The sequence below is a fragment of the Megachile rotundata genome, chromosome 6 (genome assembly GCF_050947335.1).
Source record: "Megachile rotundata isolate GNS110a chromosome 6, iyMegRotu1, whole genome shotgun sequence".
NCBI classification, from domain to species: Eukaryota; Metazoa; Arthropoda; class Insecta; order Hymenoptera; family Megachilidae; genus Megachile; species Megachile rotundata.
The window spans coordinates 6,535,958-6,562,148 of NC_134988.1; the positions used below are offsets into that span (position 1 = coordinate 6,535,958).

At 32.2% G+C, this 26,191-nt stretch overlaps 4 protein-coding genes across 12 annotated transcripts in view; 2 read left to right on the forward strand and 2 right to left on the reverse strand.

Annotated features, from left to right (window-relative positions):
• The window catches only part of Synd (protein kinase C and casein kinase substrate in neurons protein Synd), a 56,396-nt gene extending 40,572 nt beyond the window's left edge, over nucleotides 1–15,824 (forward strand). For 2 of the 6 annotated variants that reach the window (XM_012298481.2, XM_012298482.2), the window contains exons 2-10: nucleotides 4,182–4,573; nucleotides 5,988–6,176; nucleotides 8,609–8,689; nucleotides 11,209–11,435; nucleotides 11,629–11,749; nucleotides 12,219–12,329; nucleotides 13,741–13,907; nucleotides 14,112–14,269; nucleotides 14,638–15,824. In XM_012298481.2, coding sequence (XP_012153871.1) covers nucleotides 4,211–4,573; nucleotides 5,988–6,176; nucleotides 8,609–8,689; nucleotides 11,209–11,435; nucleotides 11,629–11,749; nucleotides 12,219–12,329; nucleotides 13,741–13,907; nucleotides 14,112–14,269; nucleotides 14,638–14,750 — 1,530 coding nt within the window. In that variant the 5' untranslated portion in view covers nucleotides 4,182–4,210 and the 3' untranslated portion in view covers nucleotides 14,751–15,824. Of the gene's footprint in view, nucleotides 1–4,181; nucleotides 4,574–5,987; nucleotides 6,177–8,010; nucleotides 8,032–8,608; nucleotides 8,690–8,755; nucleotides 8,768–11,208; nucleotides 11,436–11,628; nucleotides 11,750–12,218; nucleotides 12,330–13,740; nucleotides 13,908–14,111; nucleotides 14,270–14,637 lie in introns of all 6 variants that reach the window. The other 4 variants (XM_076533062.1, XM_076533063.1, XM_012298484.2 and 1 more) reach the window with 4 other exon arrangements.
• A 342-nt stretch (nucleotides 15,825–16,166) lies between these two features.
• LOC100877465 (uncharacterized) lies at nucleotides 16,167–21,380 on the reverse strand. 2 transcript variants are annotated; one of them, XM_012298480.2, is made up of 4 exons: nucleotides 21,243–21,380; nucleotides 21,013–21,159; nucleotides 20,634–20,708; nucleotides 16,167–20,557 (listed from the first exon to the last, which is right to left on the reverse strand). In XM_012298480.2, exons 1-4 carry the CDS (start codon nucleotides 21,378–21,380, stop codon nucleotides 17,822–17,824), a joined length of 3,096 nt encoding a protein of 1,031 aa, XP_012153870.1. In that variant the 3' UTR covers nucleotides 16,167–17,821. The 2 variants fall into 2 exon arrangements, with proteins under 2 accessions (XP_012153870.1, XP_003700272.1); XM_003700224.3 differs by having other exon boundaries at nucleotides 16,167–20,560.
• Nucleotides 21,381–21,649: 269 nt separating this feature from the next.
• LOC100883238 (uncharacterized) lies at nucleotides 21,650–23,724 on the forward strand. Of its 3 annotated transcripts, none has more exons than XM_012298478.2 (4): nucleotides 21,650–21,788; nucleotides 22,069–22,244; nucleotides 22,336–22,737; nucleotides 23,486–23,724. In XM_012298478.2, exons 1-4 carry the CDS (start codon nucleotides 21,679–21,681, stop codon nucleotides 23,497–23,499), a joined length of 702 nt encoding a protein of 233 aa, XP_012153868.2. In that variant the 5' UTR covers nucleotides 21,650–21,678; the 3' UTR covers nucleotides 23,500–23,724. The 3 variants fall into 3 exon arrangements, with proteins under 3 accessions (XP_012153868.2, XP_012153867.2, XP_076389182.1); XM_012298477.2 differs by lacking the exon at nucleotides 23,486–23,724 and adding an exon at nucleotides 22,850–23,047; XM_076533067.1 differs by lacking the exon at nucleotides 23,486–23,724 and having other exon boundaries at nucleotides 22,336–23,403.
• Nucleotides 23,725–24,273: 549 nt separating this feature from the next.
• Nucleotides 24,274–26,083, reverse strand: LOC100883351 (Cuticular protein 57A). Its single transcript, XM_012298489.2, has 4 exons — nucleotides 25,958–26,083; nucleotides 25,489–25,678; nucleotides 25,215–25,429; nucleotides 24,274–24,551 (listed from the first exon to the last, which is right to left on the reverse strand). Exons 1-4 carry the CDS (start codon nucleotides 25,970–25,972, stop codon nucleotides 24,393–24,395), a joined length of 579 nt encoding a protein of 192 aa, XP_012153879.1. The 5' UTR covers nucleotides 25,973–26,083; the 3' UTR covers nucleotides 24,274–24,392.
• Nucleotides 26,084–26,191: the final 108 nt, after the last annotated feature.

The window sequence follows — 26,191 nt, forward strand, 5'->3', positions numbered from 1 at the left end:
ACACGTAATAAAACGTCGCTATCAGCACTTTGCCAGAATCTAAATAGTGTCAAGCCTCATTCCCTCACAAAAGGAGAGTATATATAGAACGGAGATTACGTGTAGAAGAATGAAATATACGCATATACGTTCGCGTGTTTACTTTGTACAATAAGGTTGGCGAAAGAATACGGCAAAGTCTTTTCAAATGACCCGATAAGATCTCCGGTAGCCGGTAATGCTAGAATCAACTAATCAGCACAAGTCGTGGCGCCTACGAGATCGTTGGTAACACGCTGCTTATCGAGCCGGTGGGGCAACATTCCTCGCTTCGGAATCAGAATGACCGTACCCGTTCCCCCATGGGTTGTAACAGGGACGGCAACAGGGCAACTTTTTGGAGCTGTACACTATAGTGTATTACCTCAAATACGTAGAGCACTGTTAGCTTCAAATAGATCATTGTGAGTTGTTGATACATGAGGATATTGATACAGAAAGATACAGTGTTAAAGAGTATACTGTAGAATGTGTAGGAGGTAGTTTAAGGATTATATTGTGTGATGCACTGAAGAAGGTACAATAGTCAAGGTTACTATGGATTGTTTTATTGTGGAAGGTTATACTACTAATGGCTATACTGGTGACAGTTAACACGTTCCGTGCCACGTGTACCACCGGTGGTACACGGTAAACTTGATCGTCAGGCCACGTGTACCACCGGTGGTACACGCAGTCATATTTATTCAATGTGCTGAAAACATATATTTTATTACAAATATAATTCTGTAAACTATATTTCTACCTAAAAAATGAAGCATTATACAAGATGCAGTATAGAACAAAACACATAAGTTTATTTAATTGTTATATATACAATAATTAATAATTACATTTAATGGTGCATTTTGTTGAAGCAAGGGAGGCATAAAGACGGCTTTTTCGGGCAATCGCTGCAAAACGTTATTACTCTTATAGTTTTTTGTCTTGCTACTTCAGTACCGAATTTTTTTACATTTTTTTTATAGCAAGAAATGAAAATAAAATAATAAAAGAAAAATAATAGTAATAATGAAGTAAATAATAGAAACTTGTTTTCCAACAGAAACAAATGAAAAACAAAAAATGTTATCTCCGTATATTTACCTACTCCTTCTTTTATTAAATAATTTATTTTATTTCTCTCGTTTTTTATTCAACAAATTCGAGTGCAGCAGATTTTTTACTAACCGAAAAGTTTCGAACTGACTGACTTTTGCACTCGAACTGATCGCAGCGCCACGTGTACCACCGGTGGTACACGATGTGATAACTGCTCTAAACAAGAGAACTACTTATGTATTGATGATATAATGAAATATTGTGTGATAATATATCGATCTTTAGTCAAAATATCAAATGGCCTGAACGACAAGTCAGGCAAAAATGGCTTGGCACGGAACGTGTTAACGTGTGGGAGGTACTTTGAGGATTATTGTATTGTGTGATGTTTCGCTAAAGAAGGATACATTTTTCAAGGTTATGGAAGGATACTGTGGATGGTTACACTATGGAAACTTAAAGTAGGGGGTATGAGGATTATTATGTTGTGTGATGTTGCACTAGAAAGAGGTACATTATGCGATTATAGTGTGGAGGATTGCAGTATAAAAGGTTACACTGTATGATATTACACTATAGAAGGTTACACTGTGTAAGGTTACGCTATAGAAGGTTATACTGTATAAGATTACACTGTATACAGCTACATCACGGAAGGTTACACTTTGTCAAATTATACTATTAGATTGTGGAGGATCACACTATGTTAGATTGTAATATAGAAGACTACACTATGCAAGATTATTTTGTGGATGATTATCCCATGCTACACTGTATTGTAGAAGTGTACACTATCTAGAGTAACAGTGTGGAAGATTACACTGTCTAAAGTTACACTGTAGAAGGCTACACTATACACACTTATACTTTAGAACATTACACTACAATTATACTGTGCAAGATTATAAGTGATATTATAAGTGAAGCTACACTATGAAAATTAATCTATGGAAGACCGTTGAAGTTATTAAGGATTACAATATTTTAGGTTACATTATAAAATATATCTTATACATTTAGTGTTTGTACATTATAGTGTAGCATATAGAGTGCTACGAAGCACTAGTGTAGCACATAAAGTGCTTTATTAGAAGCAAGAATTATAATACCTAATGGAATATTATACATAGTTACACTATAGTACACTGAAATACATTAAATTGAATTAAACTATATTATGAAAATTACACTTTGAAAAATTAATATGCTAATTGTTATAGTATTAAAAATTTATTTACTCAAGATTACACTATTGAACAGTGCATTACACAAAATTACACTACTAATGTACACTGAAACTCAATTAAACTGTATCACAAAATATACTGTATAAAAGATTAAATTATTAAATTTGATAATACTTTAAAAGTTTACTCATTCAAAATACTGTTGATACATTATTGATCATTACACTATGACATATTACTACACTATGAAAGTAACTATGAAACGTTAGAATTGTAAAAGATACTTGGTATAATATTACACTGTAATATATTCTGTGATACGTTTTACTACTACAGATCAAATTACACTATGGAGTTTACTTTATAAAAAACTCAACTATAAAAAGTGTTTTATGTAATGTAATTGGATACCTACACTATGTAATGTTACACTATAAGATTGAAATACACCAGGTGCTCTGCAGAACATTACGCTATAAACAAATGAATAAAAGTGTTTATTTTGAATACATATATAACATTAACATCAAAATTACCAAACCAGTCAATTTATATTCAAAAATTTGTTTATGTGCTTTTTTGTAATCACTGCTGACTTTTATCGAGATAAATTAATATATTCAGTTATGTTTTATCGTTTATTTCCCTACTTCATTTTTAATATTAATTTATGCGTTATACGTTCATACATTTAATATTGACATATGACTTAATCACATATGTTTTTAATTATTCATACAAATATATAATTTTTAAATAATATATATAATTGATATTATTATTTATTGATATTTTAATTGTTCATACGAATACATAGTTTTTAAATAATGCGTAAAATTGTTATTATTATTTATTGATATTTTAATTGTTCATACGAATACATAGTTTTTAAATAATACATAAAATTGGTATTATTATTTATTGATATTTTAATTGTTCATACGAAACATAATTTTTAAATAATACATAAAATTGGTATTATTATTTATTGGTATTTTAATTGTTCATACGAAACATAATTTTTAAATAATACATAAAATTGTTATTATTATTTATTGATACCTTATATGTTCATACAAATACATAGTTTTTAAATAATACATACAATTGATATTATTATTTTTTGATATTTTAATTGTTCATACGAATACAAAGTTTTTAAATAATACATAAAATTGTTATTATTATTTATTGATATTTTAATTGTTCATACGAATACATAGTTTTTAAATAATACATAAAATTGATATTATCATTTATTGATATTTTAATTGTTCATACGAGTGGTTCATAATTTTGTATATAATTCACAAAATTAAATTTGTATTGTATGTTATATAATTAATATCACGTTATATAAAAATATTTCTCTTATATAACATGTTCCTGTAAATATTGTCTGAGAGACATTAAGGTGATGATTGTCCGCGTTATATTGTTCCAAAAGATTACCCTGATGTCCGTCCCTGACCCGCAGTGAGGCTCGAGGAGGATCCTCCGTGAAGGTGCAGTGGCTCGTCACGGTTGCACTGGCATGTGCGTGTGAACGTGAAAGGTGAAACAGGAAACCATTTCGTTCACCTGTTCCACTGGTCGCCGAAAATCGAACCTCACGGAACCTTGATCCGACCTTCTCCTCCTCCGCATAACATGGAACATAAACGCCCCCGGCTCTGCTGACCCGACAACATTCCTCTGCCCACGTTTCTTCTTCCCCTATTTCGTTCTCTCTTTCCCTTCGTTTTTACACCGTTTCGTTCCTTTTCGTTTGTTTATCGACTTCTGTCCCGCGCACACGCGTATCAACGTTTCTGCGACCACGGCAAAAATAACGTAACAAAAGCGTTACAAAATTAGATTTACATACGTCGACTGTCTACCGATTGTCTTATTATTTTGAATGTTTGTTCGCAGGTGAAAGGAATTTCTCGACTTAGGCTAGGATGTCACATCACAGCGACGATAACATGCTGATAGCAACCTCGGACTCCTTCTGGGAGCCGGGTAATTACAAACGGACGACCAAAAGGATCGAGGATGGCCACAAACTGTGCGATAGTCTGATAGCTCTGGTACAGGAGAGAGCGGAGATCGAGAAGAGTTACGCGAAAGCGTTGAAAAATTGGTCGAAGAATTGGAACGATAAGATTGAGAAGGGACCTGAATATGGCACCACCGAGGCAGCATGGAAAGGAGTACTCGTTGAATCCGACAGGTTGTGCGATCTTCACCTCAGGGTCAAAGAGAACCTCTGCAACGAAATCATTCTTCACGTGAAATCGTGGCAGAAGGACACCTATCACAAGGTACATCATTAACAATAACTTTCTTCTGACACCGATTCATGACCTAAAAGTTTCTCGAAACGATACTTATGATGCATTAATTTAAAGCAGCATGTTTAATAAACAAGACTGTATAATCATTTTGTTGAAATTCTTTAGATAAAATGATTATCTGTTGGCCTCAAAGGGAAATGGACCCATTATTGTGTATTGCGGTTAGTTAATATTTGATGTGGTTTAATGACGTAAAAATATTTCAAAATGCCACTCATTGAGTATTAATGTAAAGCTTGAAGCGTAATAAAAGAGACTACATAATCATTTTGTTGAGATTCTTTCGATAAAATGATTAGCTATTGGCCTCAAAGAGAAATAGACCTACTATTGCGTATTTCGGTTAGTTAATATTTGATATGGTTTAAAGACGTAAAAATATTTCAAAATGCCACTCATTGAGTATTAATGTAAAACGTGAAGCTTAATAAAAAGGACTACGTAATTGTTTTGTTAAAATTTTGAGTGTATAAGGATTGGTTGTTGGCCTCATGAAGCTGAATATCAGTTATAATATTCTGCTAAGTGCGCTAGTGTTTGCAAAATAACACTTATGAGGTATCATATTCTAGCTTAAAGTCTTAGAAACTTAATGTTCCTAATACAAAATGGCTGATGCTTATTTGTATCAAACAGTGACTCATCTTTGGTAACGTATAGAGTCTAACAAGATTTGATAACGTAAAATTATTTCGAAATACCACGTATGGTACATCAATTTAAAGCTTAATACATAACAGAAATAACTATTTAAGTCTATTTCTAATTTTAATGTAAAATGACAGATTTATAACAAATAGGGTAAACAGAGATGATTTTCGAAATAAAAAGTATCGGACAGATTCATGACAGAAAACCATTTTAAAATAGCCCTTGTGATATGTCATTGTAAAGCCCAAAGCTTAACGAAAAAGCCTATGTAAAAGTTTTGCTAAAATTTTGTATGCAAAATGGCTAATCATCGGCCTCAAGGAGGAATGGATTAATTATTGTAAACAGTAATATGTGCTCTATTAAATTGTAGTGTTTGAAATGATTTAATACCACTGAATGATACTTATAGCATATCAAATTAAAGCTTGAAATTTCAAAAAAGGAACTGCGTGAACATTTAATTGATATTCTCAATATAAAATGGCTGTTGCGTCATTGAATCGAGTAATAGTTTAGAATTTTCAATGGCGTATTAAAAAAATTTTTCATATCTCGTATCATAGTTATTTTCAGTTAGCCTTAAGATTTAAATTGATAAATGCTATATAATGATGCGTGTCATCAAAACATCAAGCCTCATCAATATTCTTTGAGAACTGAGGTTTTTATGTAAAGAACGACTCAGAGCGTTGAATATGTATTGATCTGAAACGCATCTTTGTTTCAGTCGATGATGACCCTAAAGGAACGCAAAGAAATGGAGGACGCGTTCAAGAAAGCGCAGAAACCATGGGCGAAGCTTTTGCAAAAAGTCGAGAAAGCAAAATCAGAGTATCACAACAGCTGTAAAACAGAACGAACCGCGGCGAACGTGGAAAGGAATGCTTCTGCTGATACTTCACTTTCGCCAGACCAGGTAAAAAAAAACGAATGTCCGCGATTAACATTGATCATAGCTATTGACGGGTTACGTCATTCTCGTTCATACGTTTATCGACGATTAGCGCAATCGTCGCGTTACGTATTCGAGTCACATTGTATTTGTCATTTGTTCGTGTTCGCTTTTAAAAGCTGTGCACCGAAGGGACATCGTTTCGAATCGCAGATCCAATTGAAAGTGAATCTGCTCGTTTAAAATTGATTCGACGCGCTGCTCAAAATAATTAGAGATCTTCTTTCAATCGAATGCGTCGAAAGAAAATGTTTAAATCGTCAAGATATACTATTATTTAATGCCTCATAATGCCTCATATTCTAATGAAAATTGTTAGGTGGCACAGTATAACAAAATCCTACTAAACTGCCTATATAGAATTATTTCATTATTAGTTTTAGTTTACAGCTTATTATATTGCCACGCTATATATTGCCAATGAGAAAGTTTTAAAAGCATGTCTGCTCTCATTCACGATAAACTAAGCTGAACATTTATGAAGATTGTCGATAATTAAGTCCTCGTTCAAACTCAAGTTTGACAACTACAAAATTAGGTTATTGATTGTGAGGCTTCATCGATTTATGATTTTGAGGTATTAAAACTCCAAGACTTTAAAACATTAAAATTATACAATCTCGATGCGTTGGAAATCTTAAAATTTTTTAAACTTGAGGCCTTAAAACTATATGAGGCTTAGAACCATTCTTAGGACTTTGGAACTAAGAACTTTAAGGCTTTAAAAGCTCTAATATTTTTTAACTGTGATGCCTAGTAAAACTTGCAATATCGAAACCTTGAAGCCCAAAGAAACTTGGAATCATAAAACCTTGAGGTCATGAAAGCTTGGAATCTTGAAATCTTAAGACCTAGGAAATTTTGGAATCTTAAGGCTTTGAAAACTTTCGAATTTTGTAACATTGGAATTTTGCAACTTTGAGGCCTCGGAAATCTTAGCCTTAAAACCGTGATACCTTAGAACTTCGAACTTAGGAACCTTGAAGCCTTGAAAACCTCAGATTTTTTAGCTGTGAGGTTCAGAAAACCTTGCAATTTTGAAGCCTTGAGGCGTAAAGAAACTTGGAATATTGAAATCTTAAGGCTTAAAAAGGCTTGAAATCTTGAAACCTTGAGACCTAAAAAAATTTGGAATTTTACAATATTGACGCCCTGAAAACTTTTAATACAGAAACATTAAAACTTTGGAACTTTCAGTGTTTGGAAACCTTAGAACCTTGAAGCCATGAGGCCTTGAAAACCCTGAGTCCTTGAAGTCATGAAGCTTTGAAAACCTTGAATACTTGAAGCCATGAAGCCTTGAAAACCTTGAATCCTTAAAGCCATGAGGCCTTGAAACCCTTGCGTCCTTGAAGCCATGAGGCCTTGAAAACGTTGAATCCTTGTGATCCTTGCAACTTAAAAACTTCGAAACCTTTTTGTCTTAGAACTTTGAAATCCTATAACCTTTGAAACGTTAATAAACTTGCTCTGTTTTATTCTTCGTTCATGGCAATATAACGAAAATCTACTATATTTTATTACACGTAATTTCACGAGTTTCTTATTGCATTTCTCGAACTTTTCTCAATTGTTTTGAGCAATGCGTACAATTATTGTACCGTAACGAATTAAATTACTACGACTAAATTGTTTTTAATGCGACATATCCTTGACAAGACATAACGCACACACGCATACATAAATGATGTAACATGTACACGTGTGTTGTACTTACAGTAGTAGTATGCATCTCGATCACGCATTCGCGGCTCAATACAAGTAGATACAGTTGTTCTTTAGCAAGTATTATTTTCAGATGGCCCGAGGCTCCGAAAACGTATGTTACAAAAATTCTCGTGTTTTATTCTTTATCGGAAAATTTGCATGTCTTGTTGTAACATGTCCTCCATATTTATCAGTATATACGTACTTCTAAATGTCACGAAATGCTTTACAGATTCTTCGTGAATGATCCATACTTTTCTACCTTGCACGTTTCGGTCATGATTTGTAGATAACTGTTCGATTATACCGAATACTAAAATCAGAGTTTTGGAGCTTTTACGGTCTGGAGGCCTCAAACATTCTGCACTACTTGGGTCTTCGAATGAGGTCTCTATTTGAAGCTTCTCTATTATTTGCAAAAAATGGAAAGCCTCAGTGCACAGAGATGTTAAAAACTGACTAAAAATTATGCTAAATTATTTGTAAAGAAAAGAAATTTATATTATTAACTGAAAATCTTTATGATTTGTATAATGTCCAATCAAAATTATTACAAAGAAATGTAACTTGATAAATTTTTTCGTCGATAAATTCTCGTATTTTTTTTCTAAATAAAAATATTCGAAACCTGTTTTGAACAATCGATATAATAGAAATGTTGTACGAAAGAAGGCTAACGACATTTTTAGATGACAGTTTGTGGATGTCGTGCATGGGGCCTGAGATTACGAAAAACCTTTGCGAAATCTAAAATAGGAGACGTTCAGCTTGTATGTATAATAATATTGCATGCGGCATGTTTATCGATTAACGTTCTTTCTTGTCTTTCGTTACAGAAAGCACTGCTGGTAAGCGAACTCTCTGTTTCAAAGCTTTCCTCACGTAGATTATCGCAGCACAAAACTCATTTCAATCTGTTCAAAAGAGTTAGAGAATCTCATTGATTATAAATATCACGCAACGCTCTGTTTTCTTCATTTTTATGTACGATAAAACTCTCTCGCGTGACGCCATTACGCGTGAGTCAGTAACGTACGCGGCCATTACGCGTAAGCCTACAACGCGTGAAGCCATCGTATGTAATATTACAGCGTATGAAGCCATCGTATGTAAGACTACACCGTTATGAGGCGATCGCATGTAAGATTACAGCGTATGAGGCCGTCGTATGTAAGACTACAGCGTTATAAGGCCATCGTGTGTAAGACTGCAACGTTGTGAGGCCATCGTATGTAAAATTATCGCCTCTGAGGCTATCGTATGTAAGACTGCAACTTTCTGAGGCCATCGTATGTAAGACTGCAGCGTTGTGAGGCCATCGTATGTAAAATTATCGCCTCTGAGGCTATCGTATGTAAGACTACAACTTTCTGAGGCCATCGTATGTAAGACTGCAGCGTTGTGAGGCCATCGTATGTAAAATTATCGCCTCTGAGGCTATCGTATGTAAGACTGCAACTTTCTGAGGCCATCGTATGTAAGATTGCAACGTTGTGAGGCCATCGTATGTAAAATTACCGCCTCTGAGGCTATCGTATGTAAGACTACAGCGCATGAGGCTATTACAAGTAAACTTATAATCGTCATAAATAATACTCAAAGCTTATTAAACGATATAACGACGTGATTCTCTCATTTTTTTGAACAATATCTCCTTATTTATTAAATATGTTGTAGCCTAAATATAACAATTTACAACGCTTCGTTAAATACTTGCTGTAATTACTTAAAGTCGCATTTGTCAGTAGATCTGCACGAATATCCCTTAAAATTAAATAGTACCATGCAAAATGAAATTTGGTATTATTTGTTCAAGCTTCTTATTGTTTTGTATTATTGTTGTGCAAGAGAAACCACACACAAACACATTTTATGCCGTAAAGAATTGTAAAGAATGCCTTCGAGGATTGCTATGAGGTAAGAAAACAAAATGACAGAATATCATTGACTCATCATTGTGCATGACAAGTTGTACATACCAACTAATAGCAATGCAACGTTTTTAAGGCTTTTGTAATTATGTGTTAGAAAGCGATAAATATTCAAGGGCATTGTGCACAGCTCTCTACGGTACAATTAGCATTTCTAACACTTGTACGACATTCTTTTCCACGTATGCACCAAGAAAGTTTGTATGTTACAGAATTAGAATTACAATTGTAGTTGCTGATATAGAATTATAAGTAATGCTATATTACCCAGTTGCTTACATCTTGTAATAATTATTATAGGGCTATCGACACATGCTGTTTTTCATTTTTATTTAACGAGACTGTACTAAATTTATTTTTTATGAATTTTTTAGAATCATATACACATATCTATGAAGAAAGTCACAAAACACTGTACAGACAACAAACAACAATTTACTTATTTTATTATACATACTGTCGCACGTGTAGCTTCATTTTGTTTATTATTTATTTAATTTAAAGGTTAGACTTGCTTTTTCGAAGATATTCCTCTAACGCAGTGTTGGGCAGTTGGAACATTTGATGATAAAAATTATAATTAACAATTACAATATTACGTTGTTGTATATAAAATCTTAATGATTTCATGAGATAAATGTATTACAAAACAACAATTGTATTATCTCAGTTTAAAGCTTCAATTGTGACAAAAAAGTGTATATAATCGCTTCGTTAAAATTATTAACGTAAGATGATCGGTTGTCGGCCTCAAAGATCATTTACAGCGAAAAGTGACCTTATCAGTCTAATATGATTTGCTGGCATAAATATGCCTCAAAATGGCACTTATCATATATCAAATTAAAGCTTAAAGTTTAATAAAAACGACTGTATAAACATCTTACTGAAATCCTTAGTACAAAATGCCTAATGGTCAGCCTCAAAGTGCAGTGGCACAAACAATTCATTTGAACTTTTTCAATCTTCAATCGCTTTTATACCAAATAATAATAATAAATCTACCTATTTACTGTCTTGTATTCATTTTCCCAATTATTAAGCTTCTATAAGCACTTTACGAATTTTATTTATAAAATTTGACTAATTTCATCAATCGTGATTCTTAATGCCCAACGCTGCTCTATACGCTTGAGGGTAAAGAATTGGGTATTGTCATAATTTACGAATGAAAGTTGTATTCAGAACACGTTTCGACACGTAGACAATATGCATCAAAATTAAAAAACAACGTTTCTTTTATTTCTCAACCAGCTTGCAAACGCGGGTTTGTACCAAGATCTTTACCCTTGTTTGTAGCCGTCGCTGACCGTGATGTAACCTCGAAATCATCCTTGTTTTCTCGTTTCAATTGGCAGGTGAAGAAGATGCAAGACAGGGTGCAGAAGACGAAGGAAGAGGTGCAGAAAGCGAAAGAAAAGTATGAAGCTGCTCTTCAGGAAATTAATCAGTACAACCCTAAGTATATGGAGGACATGACACAGGTGTTCGAAAAGTGCCAAGAAATGGAGGCGCAGCGACTTCAGTTCTTCAAAGAAGTCCTCTTCGGCATCCACAAATGCCTTAATATATCGCAGGATCCAGTGTAATTATACATTTTGTTAGATTTGGGGAAGTACAGGAAAAAAATTCAAGGATTAAATTTGGAATTCTTTAAATTGGAATTTTATAAAATAGTAGGTTTTAGAATTTGAAAATTTGAACGAAGCTAAAATTAATCTATGTAGTAGCCAAATGTACACCCAAGCTCGATATTCAATTAAGATTTTCGTTTTCAGACTCCCGCAAATATACGAAGAATTCTACCACACAATAAACAACGCGGACCACGAAAAAGACTTGAAATGGTGGTCTAACAACCACGGTGTAAATATGGCCATGAACTGGCCGCAGTTCGAGGTAAGATAATGAAGTATCAACGTTCGCATTGCAAATTCTTCTTATCGCATGTAAACCCTTGCTCATGGTTGGATATCTGATGTTAGAAAACATAGACGTAGAGTTGTTCCTTCCTTTTTATAACTGTATTAATATTGTCCGTTAGCCATCTTATATGTCTTCATATTCTGCAATCTTTTTAATTATTTTACAATTCAGAGACCAAAGATAACTTTATTTTGCCCTTAATTGTCGCTTGAGATTTTTAAACGTTAAAGCGTCCAAAGCGAGTAGCTGATCAAACGATTTCCACCGCGATATCGCGTGATCGGATTTCGAGCATGCGATATCGCGTTCATTCGACGTGTGATCCTTCTGACCCCCTCAGAAGCTTTGTATTTTGAAAATTTCAAACGACCCCCCATTAAGATAGAACAAATCTCCCGGAATGCATGCATGTGATTGTTTTTTGGGCATTGCTATTATGCAGGACTACACAGAGGAATTCCGTGAGATCACCAAGGGCTCGAAGTCGAAGGAGGCACTTCCGGCTGGCTCCATCACGCTCATCAATCAACGCCCGGTCGGCGAGGACCTGCATGTAAAGTTTTGTTATGTTTTACACCATCAGTTCGCTTATGCCATGAACTCACGCCATGAATGAGGACAATGCAAGCTTCTTTTAATGTATCCTACTCGAGAACCGTGAACATAGTGTCATAACGGACGGGCAGGACGAGGTCATCGAGGATGGGTTTCCTTTTTCAGCTTCTGGCTCGTCTAACTTCACTGAATTAACCGTAACCGGCTATGCGCTTCTTCTTGCACGGGAAACCTCTGACTCTGTAATACCTACTTCATACAAATGTTTATTTACAAGAACTATGTGTACAGGGTCCATTCACAAATCACCACTTTTACAATGCGACTAGAGAAAGAATCACGCCGTGAATATAAATTTACAACAATTAATTTATATTATAATAATGTATAATATATATTATAGTTATATGTATAATATATATTATAATTACATGTATAATTACATGTATAATTACATGTATAATTACATGTATAATATATATTATACCAATGAGTATATCATTTTTGCATTGTACGTATGTTTTGAAACACCCTGTAGTATTACTACATTACAATTTACAATTGCTACACACATATATTATACTATAGTATAATATATATTATATTTATATGGATAGTATATATTATACCAATGAATATATCTTTTTGCATTGTACGTCTGTTTTGATACACCCTGTAGTTTATAGAAAGAATTTGAAAGGATTGTTAACATTATCAGAAGCACTGTTTTGAAAAGAAACTGCATCGCTCTAAGTTCGTTTGATTGTTTATATTATCATTACATTTCACGCAATGTATAATCAACATTTTCAAGACCGATAACACCTTAATTAACATGTTCAGTCTCAGGGTAACAGGTGCACATATCGTCGCCTCTCTGCAACGTGTAATATTACACAGCCGAGTCTGAAAATGTTAGTTTTCGTTTCATCGTCAGTCATCACACTTGTTCATTGATCGAAACGATTCATTTAAGAGATCTTAACACGTTTCGTGCCTTTGTGGGTCACTGACGACCCAGAAATTCAAGTGCAATATAGACTGAGTGGCTAAGGGGCAAGTTGGGGTGAAGAATATGCCACCATTTGCTTTTAATCTTGAGATGAGAAAAGGTTTTGAAGAACCTGGAGAGAACCTAAGGTTCTGAAGGATTCTCACCTTGGACTTCCTGGCCTCATAGATAAGGCACTTGGTGAAGTATCTCTTCCCCCTAGACTTAATCGAAATACGTCTAAATTGCACAACACTGTACATATCAGCTTATCATGATACAAGTGTAAATAAGAAATCAGTCATACGTACTTGCACGCATGATTTTCATATTGAAATATCGTCTGAAGCATCAAATAGAATAAGTTTAAAACTTCCGGAAATAGAATTGAATTAACTGTTCCTTTTTATTAATTTAGGAGTTCCCACCTGTTAACAATAAATCAAAATCGAAACCAACATCCAGGGTAATATCAACGGACAGCGGTCACGGAGATAATAAAACGGACACGATCAGTTCCAGCAAACATTCTTCCGAGAAGAATAATCACGATGGTAATTCGGTGAACAGGACTTCCACGATTACGTGAGTATTTTTCAAGATAGAATCTATCGGGTTTGAGGCCGGTCGAAGCTTTAATTAACCAAATAATTAGCGCAGCGATGTGTTAATTGGCGAAGCTAAGATTCACCCTGATTACTTTTCACGCCTGTGTGAGCAATTTCAAAAGCTGCCTACAGATTGTTCGTAGTTAAAAGTGTTACATCTGAGGTATCTTGTTTTTCTTAGTAACGGTACAAACGTAAAGCAAGAATCAAATCCATTTGAAGAGGAATGGGATGAAGATGGTGGTGAACCGTTGGTCGATAATGGAGAACCTGGAGTTCTTGTGCGTGCGTTGTATGACTATAAGGGAGCCGAAGCAGACGAGCTTAGCTTTAAACAAGGTATGGAGAAAAAAGGATCAGAAGTGCACGATCACTTGCACTAACATTTATCTCTGTTCACTCGTTTCATCTTATTTTAACAACACTTATTCGATTCTTTTTATCGAGGTGATTCAAACTGATGTGACATAAGTGCATTCTGCCGGTACTTTTATGTCAAACTGTTTCAAACGTTGACTGATCTAATAACATAAATCTTGTTCACTGCTCTTCTTGAAGCCGACAGTCAGCCATTTTGTCTTGAGAATTTTAACAAACTGTTTATGTAGTCTGTTTTATTAAACTTTAATCTTCAATTTGGTATATCATAAGTGGTATATTATATTTTTATTGTCAAAAAATAATAATGAAAGTTATACGTTTCACAGGTGACATGTTCGAGAAATTAGAAGACGAAGATGAGCAAGGATGGTGTAAAGGACGAAAAGATGGTATAGTGGGTCTCTATCCCGCGAATTACGTAGACCTAGTGTCTGAGTAAATCATCGTGAAGCCAAATTTCATAAACACTGTTAGTTACTTAATACGTATCGCGTAACAGAAAAAGAAAGGAAAAAATGATGAAAAACAAAATTCTTATTTTGTTGTTTATTTCTCTATGAAATAGCGCCTTCATTGGAATTTGTAAATGTTGTTAGATAAGAGAGTTACACGAGACTCTATATTTATTAGAGATCATTCATTTTGTGTGATATACGATGATCGCTAAAAATAAACAGAAATAACGAGATAAACAGTTCGATGTTACGAGTAACTAATATTCTAAATCTACAAGATGAAGTGTAAATCATTAATATTGTCACACGAAGATCAATTCTAAGAGCATCTACTCAAGTCATCGCAACTATCATTTATGTTTGGTTAGTCCTTCAAAATTACTTCATGTACAAGATTCAACAAAATGAGACTTTGTAAAAGTAATTTATTCACAGTCCCATAAAAAATAATTTGATCCATAGAGTTAGGTTAGCCACTGGATCCATCTGTCAAGTTACGTTTCATTCTATAGTAGAGCTCTGATAATTATTTTCATTCCAATTCGATATTACAGAAATGAAATTATTATTATGTTGGTAGCGTTGAAAGGAAACTCCTCAGAGAAGAAACTTTTACTCTTACGGGTAATGGTTTACGTAGATAGCTAGGGTTCTCTGTATCCATCAAAATATATATAGTGCTAAACAATAAGATGGATAACACACGAGTATATTAAGTTAATGGAATAATGTACAATCATACGTTTCTTCGACTCATTATTATTACCATTGTTGCTATAAACAAAATTATTGGACGAGAGCGAGAGAGAGAGAGAGAAAGGTATACTTAATTTATTGTTATTCAAATGATACTATTGTAAACCTGTTCTTTCAAGAATGGTATCGTTGTATATAATAGATATAAGAACATAACGAATATGTAAAGTTGCAATTGTTCAATGAAGTTGAGATTTTATGAAGTTCAAAAGCGAAACAAATTTGGGACCCAAAATTGTCAAATTCTTTTTCCGTTTCTAATCGAATAAATTAAGCATCACGGCTATAACGTTGATTATAAAGCAATGAGAATTATTTATAAGAAATGAAGTTTTTAAAGGTTACAAATTCTAATCAAAGTTGTATCTTGTTTTATGCTAAATTATAACAAGAAAAAAAAGCCTGCGTCATTGATTATTATTGTACTTTTTTGTACATAATTTTTTACATTGAAGCAATGTTTCAGTTATAGTTTACGAGTGGAAAATCATAGTATCTTTGTTAATGAAACAAAATTTTATATGAAAATTAGATATGTAATGTCAAGGATATTTCATATAACCATTACTCTTTTGCTAACAGACAACACGACCTAAGGAATGGATATGAAAGTGCAAAATGATGTACTGAAATATGGTAAAATGTTTTTCTTTTCTTTTTGTTAACCATCAGTCGATGTACAGTCTTGTGCAACTTAGGCGTTTCTTAATTAAGGGGAAGTGTAGGGGGACGAATGTCTCACCACTCGCTCACGTTAGATTGTCTCTAAAGAATAGAAATGTGGAAATTTAGAAATTTATACAACTGCGAGTTTGGAAATTTAGAAATCTAGAAATTGGAGATTTTCCAAGATAGAAAAAAAGTGGTGATGGCTTTCACTCCCTACATTGCACCCCAATGTATCTTCACAAAATTATACATGCTTTGAAAATGCCTTTAGTATAGAAACATCCTTAAGTTAGTAATAGACAACAGTGTTGTGAAATAATTGTGAAACCAAACGGACTGTGTAGATTTAAAAAGTGGTTCGAAAGGGAAGCATTTATATAGTTTTACATACAATGAAATAAATTCGAACACGGTTAGAGTCAGCTTTAACAAAGATGTTTATACAAAATATATTTTGTTTTCGCGAGGCGCTCAGAAAACTTGACTTGTATACGTACATAGTCAAATTTTCAATGATATATATAATATATATATATATATATATAGTGATAAAATTGCTAGTTATTCTTCACGAATAAACAAACACGTGTCACTATACACAGTATTTATGTAAATATAGTAGATTATATATATAATAACATTTACAATTCAGCCAGCGACTGATTTTTGTAATTGTTTACATCATTAGTCCTCCAAATTATTTTCTGTAAAGAGTGTTCACGATTCCAATAATGTTGTTAAATAGATTCTAGTTTGTGTATAAAATTTATTATGTATAACTTAATAAATAGAATATGTACGAAATATTAGAGACTATAAATAATGAATGTCAGGTGTTGACTTTTTTGAAACGCTGATTATATTTACAAGAAAAAAAAACCAATTTGTTTAATTGTGAAATAAATATAAATTACCTAATCATGTCAACGAAGTTGTTAAAAGGAACAATTTATATACAATATTGTGCCGTATAAAAAACATATTATATTTGCATATTGATTAATATACATGTTAAATTCCAGAAAACAAAACATGTTTAATTTATACACAAATGTTTAATTTTATCAGTCCTATTCTCTAGTATGTTTTCTTAAACATATTACGTAGATTTTATATCACAACTCGTACTTCTTCAAGACAAAACTGTATTTCGTACGTAAACAGTTCATATTCATCAAAGAAACAGTGTTTTAGTAACTATTATATACATCAACTTAATATACTCATATATACATATGAAGTATTAAATTATCAGTATATGTACACACAGAACGAGTTCTTTATAAATTGTTAAAAAAATTATACGATAACATAATTATTATCATAACAGAAATCCCTATGTTCATTTTACATATCTTTATGTTTATTGCTTACAAATTACTTCTAGATATGCAGATATCAAAAAACCGTACAATGTTTGCAAATCAAGTAAGTATGATAATGGCCCGTATATACACTTAGAGATTGCTTTTACATACTAATGTATAACATTATGGGTATTTACATTTGCTGCATTAAAGATATTATTTAAATCTGAAAAGATGCAAGACATGAAGTGAAGGAGTAGTAAATACAAGTTAGCATTTAACTTGATCTGTATAATTTTAAATATCCGTGTAAAATGATTACATCAATGAGTTGCAACGTGTTTCTGTAAATCTTCTAGACTTGGGAATGGTTTGTCACATAATTGACAAACATGGGCATTACCATTATGTATATTTAAATGTTCTGTTAGATCTTCTTCTGTTTCAAGAAGTTCATCGCATATCACACACTGAAACTCATAGGCTTTTATACCTTGCTTTTCCCATTCTGCTATCGCAGCTTCTTCTTCATGAGCCTGCATGTGCATTTCTAATAACATTTCTGAACTAAATGTTTCTGAACACTGTAAACAGTGATAATTTTCATCTTTAGATTTATCATTCTCATTAGAAATGTTAATGAGGTTAGGATTATCATCTTCCTCATCAAACAAGTGCTTTTCAACGTGTGCTTCCAAAGCATCTTCAGAATCTAGGGAGTCACCGCAGATAGCACATTGATACTGTTCTTTACCAGGACTGCGATCATCTTCGCTCATATCATCACAATGCTTTTGTAAATGATCTTTCAATATTTCTTCATCTGTAAATATCTTATCGCATACAAAACAAGTGTATGTTTTCTTCCCTCTTTCTGTTTCTGACCCAATATCTCCTTTTAAGGTTTTAGTTATTACTATTTTGTCAGAATCTACTCTAGAATTATCCGATTTTATAATTACATTATTTTCTGTTTTTGAAACTTGATTTTTATTTGACTTAGAATTTTGCAATGGGTTCAACTTCTGAGATTCTCCTTTCGTTATGTTTTCTATATTAAACTCAGACTGATCATGATTTTCTAAATGTCGTACCAAAAGTTTTTCAGTTCGGAATGTAGAATTACACACATAACATTTATGAATTTGTTGTTTCGTAGATTTACAAACATGAGCTTTTACGAACCTAGCTTCGACTATTTCATGGCATCGTTTACATCGCATCATTTTATGTTTATTAGGTCGTTGTATAATATTAGTTTCTGTTTTATGAACGCGTATATGGACTGCGGCATCATTATAGCTATCAAAGGATTGCTGACATATACCACATATATGCTTTTCACCAAGTGAATTTATTTTAAATACATTTTCTTGATGCTCTGTCCTGTGTTCGGTTTTTGCAGATTCAGAAATTACGCCAGAATCTGTAGCTTTAAGTTCCTCTAGTTGCTTTGTTGTAGTAACATTTTTTACATCTTCTTGTGATTTTTGTATATTATGACTATTCTCTGATCTGGACGTTTCGGATATTTCTGTCTCTCCTGATAAATCTGATTCCGAGTCCAAGGGAGATGTATTGTAATCATTGTATCTAACTGGGGGTACACTTTGTCGTTTATGTGAAACCATACTAAATGGCCCACCAAGTTTACCTTTAACCGTGCGTTTTATTGCAACATGTATGTTGTTAATATTTCTCTGTTTACTTTCTTTTGCCAGGTCTAAACGTTTTAACACAACTTTTGGTTGGTATTTCTTAGAATTTGTTACTTCCTGTATAAAAGTAGGTGAATCAGTTCCAAGGTTCTGGGCATGTGAATTAAGATCAGTACCACAACTTCTTATCACGGAAGACTCGAAATTTTTCTTTATAGCTTTTTCTACTATACTTTTCAATTGATGGTCTAAAGTCTGATATGAACTTGTACAAACATTTGGTAACTTCTTGTTCTTTGTACCATTGTTATTCTCTCCAAACAACCTATGCTTCATTTCCTTCTCAACAAAGTTCGCTAACTCAATTTGTATGCATTTTAAAGCTTCCATCTCTGTTCCTTCTACATCAATGTTCAAACACCTTTCGACGTATTTTTTATCATTGGAACCTGCCGGAACTGGATTTATTCTACGAAGCTGTACAGCATCAATAATATCAGTATTTTTCTCTTGCAGATTTTGCTCAGTACTACCACTTTTATTTTCTTTTGGAAGATTATTCATATTTGTTTTATTCACATAAAGGGGTTCTGCAAGCATTAATGTGGAGGTTACAATGTATGTAGCGTCTCCAATTTCTAATTGTGATTTTACTGAACATGGTGCAAATGTATTTTCAGTGATTTCTATTTCTTCTGTTCTTGGCGATTTTACTCTACTATTTTCTAGCAGTAATATAGGAGAGTTCTCTTTTCCCTTCAAATCTACAGAAAATTTCTCGTTCTTTACTTCATCTTTTCTGAAAGTGTTTTTACTCTCAGTTAATGAAATATCAGAATTTATGTCTTTAAAAGATCTTGTTCTACGGGTATCAGAATCAGTATCTACACTCATGAAATCATCTTTACTGTTTCTCATATTATATTTATCTAACATATCAATTTCTAAATTTTTTAATGTCTTTGTCAATCTTATTTGCTTTTCTGTTTCTTTGTCCAAATTTGTTCTTGCTCTTGCTTTTTGCACTGGTGACAATTGTGTATCATCTGAAGTCAAAGAATCTGTATCTGAAACACTTTCTCCTGTTGCTGCCAAAAGAGCCTTTTTTCTTTCAACCCATCTTTTAGTTGATGCTTTCCTCTGTTCGGTTGTTCTACTACGCCTTCCTATTAAGCACTTAACTTTGGTTAAAGCCTGTGATGATTTTATTTCTGTGTTATCTTTATTTTCGTATTTTTCATCGTTTTTATATTTATCGTCATGAGCTCTCTGTGAAGAATCTTTCGAGGATGTAACATCATCTTCAGATATGTACATATCATTAAGCATTATTTGGTCATTCACGCAATCTTTATTTGTAAATTGCAAAGGAATCAATGGTGGTATCTCCGATTTTAATTTCTTCTGAAATAAATATTTAAATTTAAACAATTTACATTATTAACAAAAGAAGCTAAGCTATTATTAATATGAATACCTTATCTGATGCATCTGAAAGACTATCTTCTCCACTTTGTTGTAAATCACCGCATACTTTTTTAGGTTCTGAGTCCTACACAAAAATATGAAATGAAGTACAAACTGTTATTAGGTTATAACTAAAATACATAGTATTTTTTTCCTTTCTGAAATAAAATTTACTTAAGAATTATTCTACATTTTTTATTTTAAGTTAAAATTTAGAATTTTTAAATTTATAAGAATACAGCGCAACCTTTACTCTTGCTATGAACTTATGTTATAACAAAAAAATACAGAAGATTATCAAGTATAATGTATGCATAGATAATCGCAAACATTTTTTTACTGAAACAATTATCTCTGTTTTTTACTTTCTGAAACAGCTATATTCTTACCTGATTATCTGAAGTTTCTACAAGTTCTAATTGACTCAACAGCAGCTGATTTGTTCTTATGAATTGTTCTTTGAATTCATTCCACATATCCAGTTTATAAAGACATGTATGGCAAATAATATCTGGCAGATTATATTCGTTCTTAATCTATAAAAAGAAAATTGCTCAGTTACATGGTAAAAAAATCATACAATTAAAATATTTAAGCTCAAACAATAGTGTAAACATACATTGATAGAGGTGCATTTACTTAGGTCATTTACTTTTGATTGCACAAATTCATCGAATAAATTACTCATGCAACCATGTTCAACGAGACAAATACGACACCTTTCTTTTACATTTGATAATTTACGTTTTCTTGGCATTTTTCCGATTATCTACAAAATATAAAGCGGGATTACACGACGTATCCGTCTTAAATGAATTCGAATACACTGAAGTGAGCACAGAAATAACTACGACTACCATAGAAATACAAAAATATAGAGTGCCTGAATGAGTTGAAAGAGCAATATGTGTCCTAATATTCGTCTCTCGCGCATGACTGAACTGCACAACCAGCAACATGGTGATTGTGGTTGTTTACATGTGGCCGTAGTACATGTGCTTGCTATTTTTGACACGTATTTTTTTAATATATAAATATATAAAGTGTGGAGCAGAATGAGTGAAAGAGGTGGATATCGATGTTGTATAAAAGGCTGTCAAAGTGCAACAAGTGAAAAACGGGGAATCAAAGAAACTTTGTTTAGATTCCCGAAAGATGTAGAAAAGTTAGTTTATTATTTACTTATCTTGTATTTATTATGGCCTTTAAGGGAGAATGCATGAACTGTGTTTAAATATTAGACTAATTTTAAAATAATTTTTGTATTATAATTAAGTTCGATTTAATTGTTGGACCATGTTTCAAAATCAGTTGTTAAACAATCAGTACAAGTAATATTTTCTTACATTCTTATTTAATGTGATCAACATGTGAAAATTTAATTATTGTAGGTATATAACAAAGATTTTAAATATGTAGAAACATAAAAATAATATTGTTTGTAGGTCAAAATTGTGGGCATCAATGTGTGGTAGAGAGGATTTATTTTCAAAGACACCCATACAACTTTATAATAATTATAGAGTATGCAAACTCCATTTTGCAAATGATATGTTTTTAAATTATGAAAAAACAAAATTGCAACCACATGCTGTTCCAAGTAATATTATGAGAAATAATGGTGAGTTACTTTCAAATAAAACTATGTATATACACATAAAACACACATAGCATTTGAATAACATTATGTATGATTAAATATTATCTTATAGATGAAGAAGCAAGTTCAAGTAACTCAAATGTAGAAACGCTTTACATAATCGCTTCAAATAATGAAAATACACAAAAAGAAAGTACTGTATTGGATATATCTACATTCAATGGAAGGAACCTGGATGTAATACATACAAACAAAACAATAGCAAAAGTATCAGATGCAGCAACACAAACACCTTTGTCACTATCTTCTTTTTCTCCACGAAAAACAAAACTTTATCAACAGATAAGAGGATATAAGAGAAAAATAGCCAATTTGGAATTACAATTACAGCAAGCAAAGGAAGCGAAGAAAGAAGATATTAATACATTAGATATGTTACTAGATAAATATTTTCCAAAACAGAAATCTGAATACTTAAAAGCACAAGCACGCCTCTTTCAAAAGGATGCAAAAGGTAGAAGATACGATAGCGCTTCATTCAAACAATATTGTTTATCTATATATTTTTCAAGTCCTAAAGTATATAAAGAGTTAATAAATAAATCTAAATTATTTTGTTTATCTAGCTGCGCAACTCTAAAAAGATTTACACAAAATTGTTATATAAATCCAGGATTACAAGAAAACGCATTTCAAATGTTAAAAATTAAGATTGACACTTTGCCAGAACTTCATAAATACTGCATATTTTGTATATACGAAATGTCTTTTAAAATACGCTTATTTTATAATATAACAACAAATAAAATCATAGGTTTTGAAGACATAGGATATTCACAGAATTATTCACAGTTACCTGCATGTATTGTAGCAGTTATTATGGTTAAGAGTATTTGTCATTCATGGAAACAAACATTAAATAAGTATTTCTTTTTAAACTCCACAATGAAAGCATCTGATTTACTAATAATTATACAAAAAAATTCTATTAAATCAATAAAATGTTGGATTATTACAATTAATTCCATACTAGAATTATGCAATTATTTACAACAATTATTATTAGTTCCTATTCCTATTCCTATTTCCTATAAATTTATAATGACATATAATTATTTATTATTCCATTTTTTCAGCGGAAACATGATTTATTAAAACCTACGTTTATTTGTTTCGCATTTAGTTTTAGTTTAGTCTTTAATTTAATATAACTTATTATTTATTCATTATATTAATTAATTAATATTCCTAAATATTTTTAGGTATACATCAATAAACTCAAATTAAGAAAGAAAAACAAGAATTCAGTATCTAGATTAGGAATGATGGATCAAGGATGGATACACATTTGTAAATGTTATGATTATCAGATTATGTTTTTCCAACGTCTTTTATAACCCACACATTTTACATTTCAGATACACAGCAAATACATAAAATGTAAAATGTTGCAATGTAATAGATACGTAACAATAAGTAGGAAACACGTATTTATTAATTATTGTATATAATAATTATATTCTTAGTGATTTTGATAAAATTGTATTTTAATTAAAAATAATAATAATTACAATGGTTCTAACTTTCTTCCCATCAAGTGAGATATTACTCTAGAATTTTATTTTCTTTTAAAATATTTAGTAAAATTCTTTCTTAGTGTTTTTACAATATTGTTATTAGGCATATCTTTTTTTTTTTTTGTATTTGTGCATTTCAAATTAGAGCCCGCGCACAACCAGCAACATGGCGTTCTTTTAGTCATGAGATCAAAGGTGTCGACACCGAGTGAATTTGTGCATTCTTATATTGTGGCTGCGTGAATCTACTTGTTTTATAATTCTGAATTGATGCATCATACTTCTTCCAAGAGTCTGCATACTTCTTCTTTACAAAAGTCTTTGAATAAATATTTTTCTTTATGTTTTCCTTTCAGAAAAAACAAATGATTATTTGAATAAAAGTAACATGTATGAATTTCCATTTGAATAAAAAATATACTTCATGAAGATTTAATTCTATAGAAATTAAAGTCACAAAAAAAACTTAAGTATATATTCAATATTAATTCAACTTTATTCAAATATTTAAAATAGCGATAATATAGTTTACATTAATTTCTTAATACTTATTTGAGATACAACTCTCTAACATATAGACAATGAAATTAGGTCAATAGACATGGTCCAGATTAACATCATTAACAACAGAAGTGGCCTCATAGGCTAATCGTTCTGCTTCTCTCTGAGCTGCAATTGCATTATGTTCTTCTGCAATCTTTTGGTAAAGCTGACTATGCCTGTCCTTTGCTCTTTGTACACTTGCAGAATCCTGCAAAACAACATATAATCGTTAAGTGAAAGCTACAAATTAATTATAGAGAACACTTATTTATAGCTAATTAGATGAATACATATAATTCATGTCTGTCTGACACAGTATCGCTGTCTGACACAGTATTTTGCTGTTCCTCAAACTCCTAAATTGAGAAACATCAAAAGTTAATCTGTTTATATATAGTACATACACAGAATTAAATTTGTTATTCAAGACATGTACTGAAAATCTCCAAACAGTACTATGTATATAAAACTTTACTTAATGCACAAACATGCATCAAAGTATAAGGGTAATATACCTGAGTAATTGGACAAATAAAGGATAAGACATGAAAATTGTATTAGACTGATGTTAATGAGCTATAACAAAACACTTAAGGTGTTAAATATTAATAAGGCATAAGATGCCTTTAACTTGTCAAATGTTGATGTGGTGTGTAAGATATTTATGCCTTGCATACAAGGCATTCAATATATTAATATGGAACATGAGGCATTTTATGTGTCAAACATTAATGAAGTACATGAGGCATTTAATGTACAAAATATTAATAAGATATATGAGGCATGTAATACGTTAAATTTTACTATGATATATATGAGGATACTTTTAAAATATAACTATTACAGATACATGATTAAACACTTAAATTACCTTGGGAAGATTAAGTGGAACACCGTGCGTATTCGCTTCCGCTATCTTCTGATAAAGACGAAAGTGTTTTTCTTTACCAAGCTTTACCGCTTCGGAATCGACAGGTTGAGCAAGCGTGTCTTCATAATTTATCAAGTATGCATGAAATCCAGCTTTGTCGGCGGTGTACTGTACTGTTCGCACCTTATGTTTCGGGTCAATAAATGAGTAAGAACCTGAAAAAATGTTGGATAATTGAATCTTGAAGGATTTTAATTGCATATTCCATGATTACCTTGAACGTGTCCGGCACTGTCTCCATGCTCCTGATGGACTCTGTCTACTTGTCCAGGATATCGTCCCGCTTGATACTCGAAGCTGTAAGGCTTGGGAGGTGGCGGGGGCGTCGTAGTAGTCGTTGTCGAATATTCTGGCAAAAGATGCGACACATCGCCCAAACAGGGGCTAATCAGAAAGATTGTGATCTAATTTGAAAACATTTAAATCCAGTGAATCAATTAGCAATAAAAAATTTGAATAATTAAGATAATGAACGACGCAATTAAAATTCCAAGATGATTACGGCATCTTCCGATCGTATAATATCTGATATTAGTATCTCCATTTGCAAATATGACCTTCGGAAAGTTAATCTTTTATTAACGTGTAAATCAGCGACCTCAAATATAATGATATAATTTTAATTTTGATGTTTAAAATTTTTCATTTGTTTAATAGATTTTCTATGGAATCGAAACACTTACTATTAGATTCCTCATTATAATGCGTACAGATGGATAGCTTCGTTTACACGGATCGACACAAACTGAGGGAACAGTGTCCACCAGTGAAAGTAAATATAAGAAATCGAAAAGGTGGAGGCAATACGTGTTAAGCCTGTTTTAACATCGACTCTTCTTCGAACTTAATAGACATTCCTTCGTGGTAAGTATTAAAAAGGAAAGTATAATTTTGCTATTGCATTCTGAATATGTCTG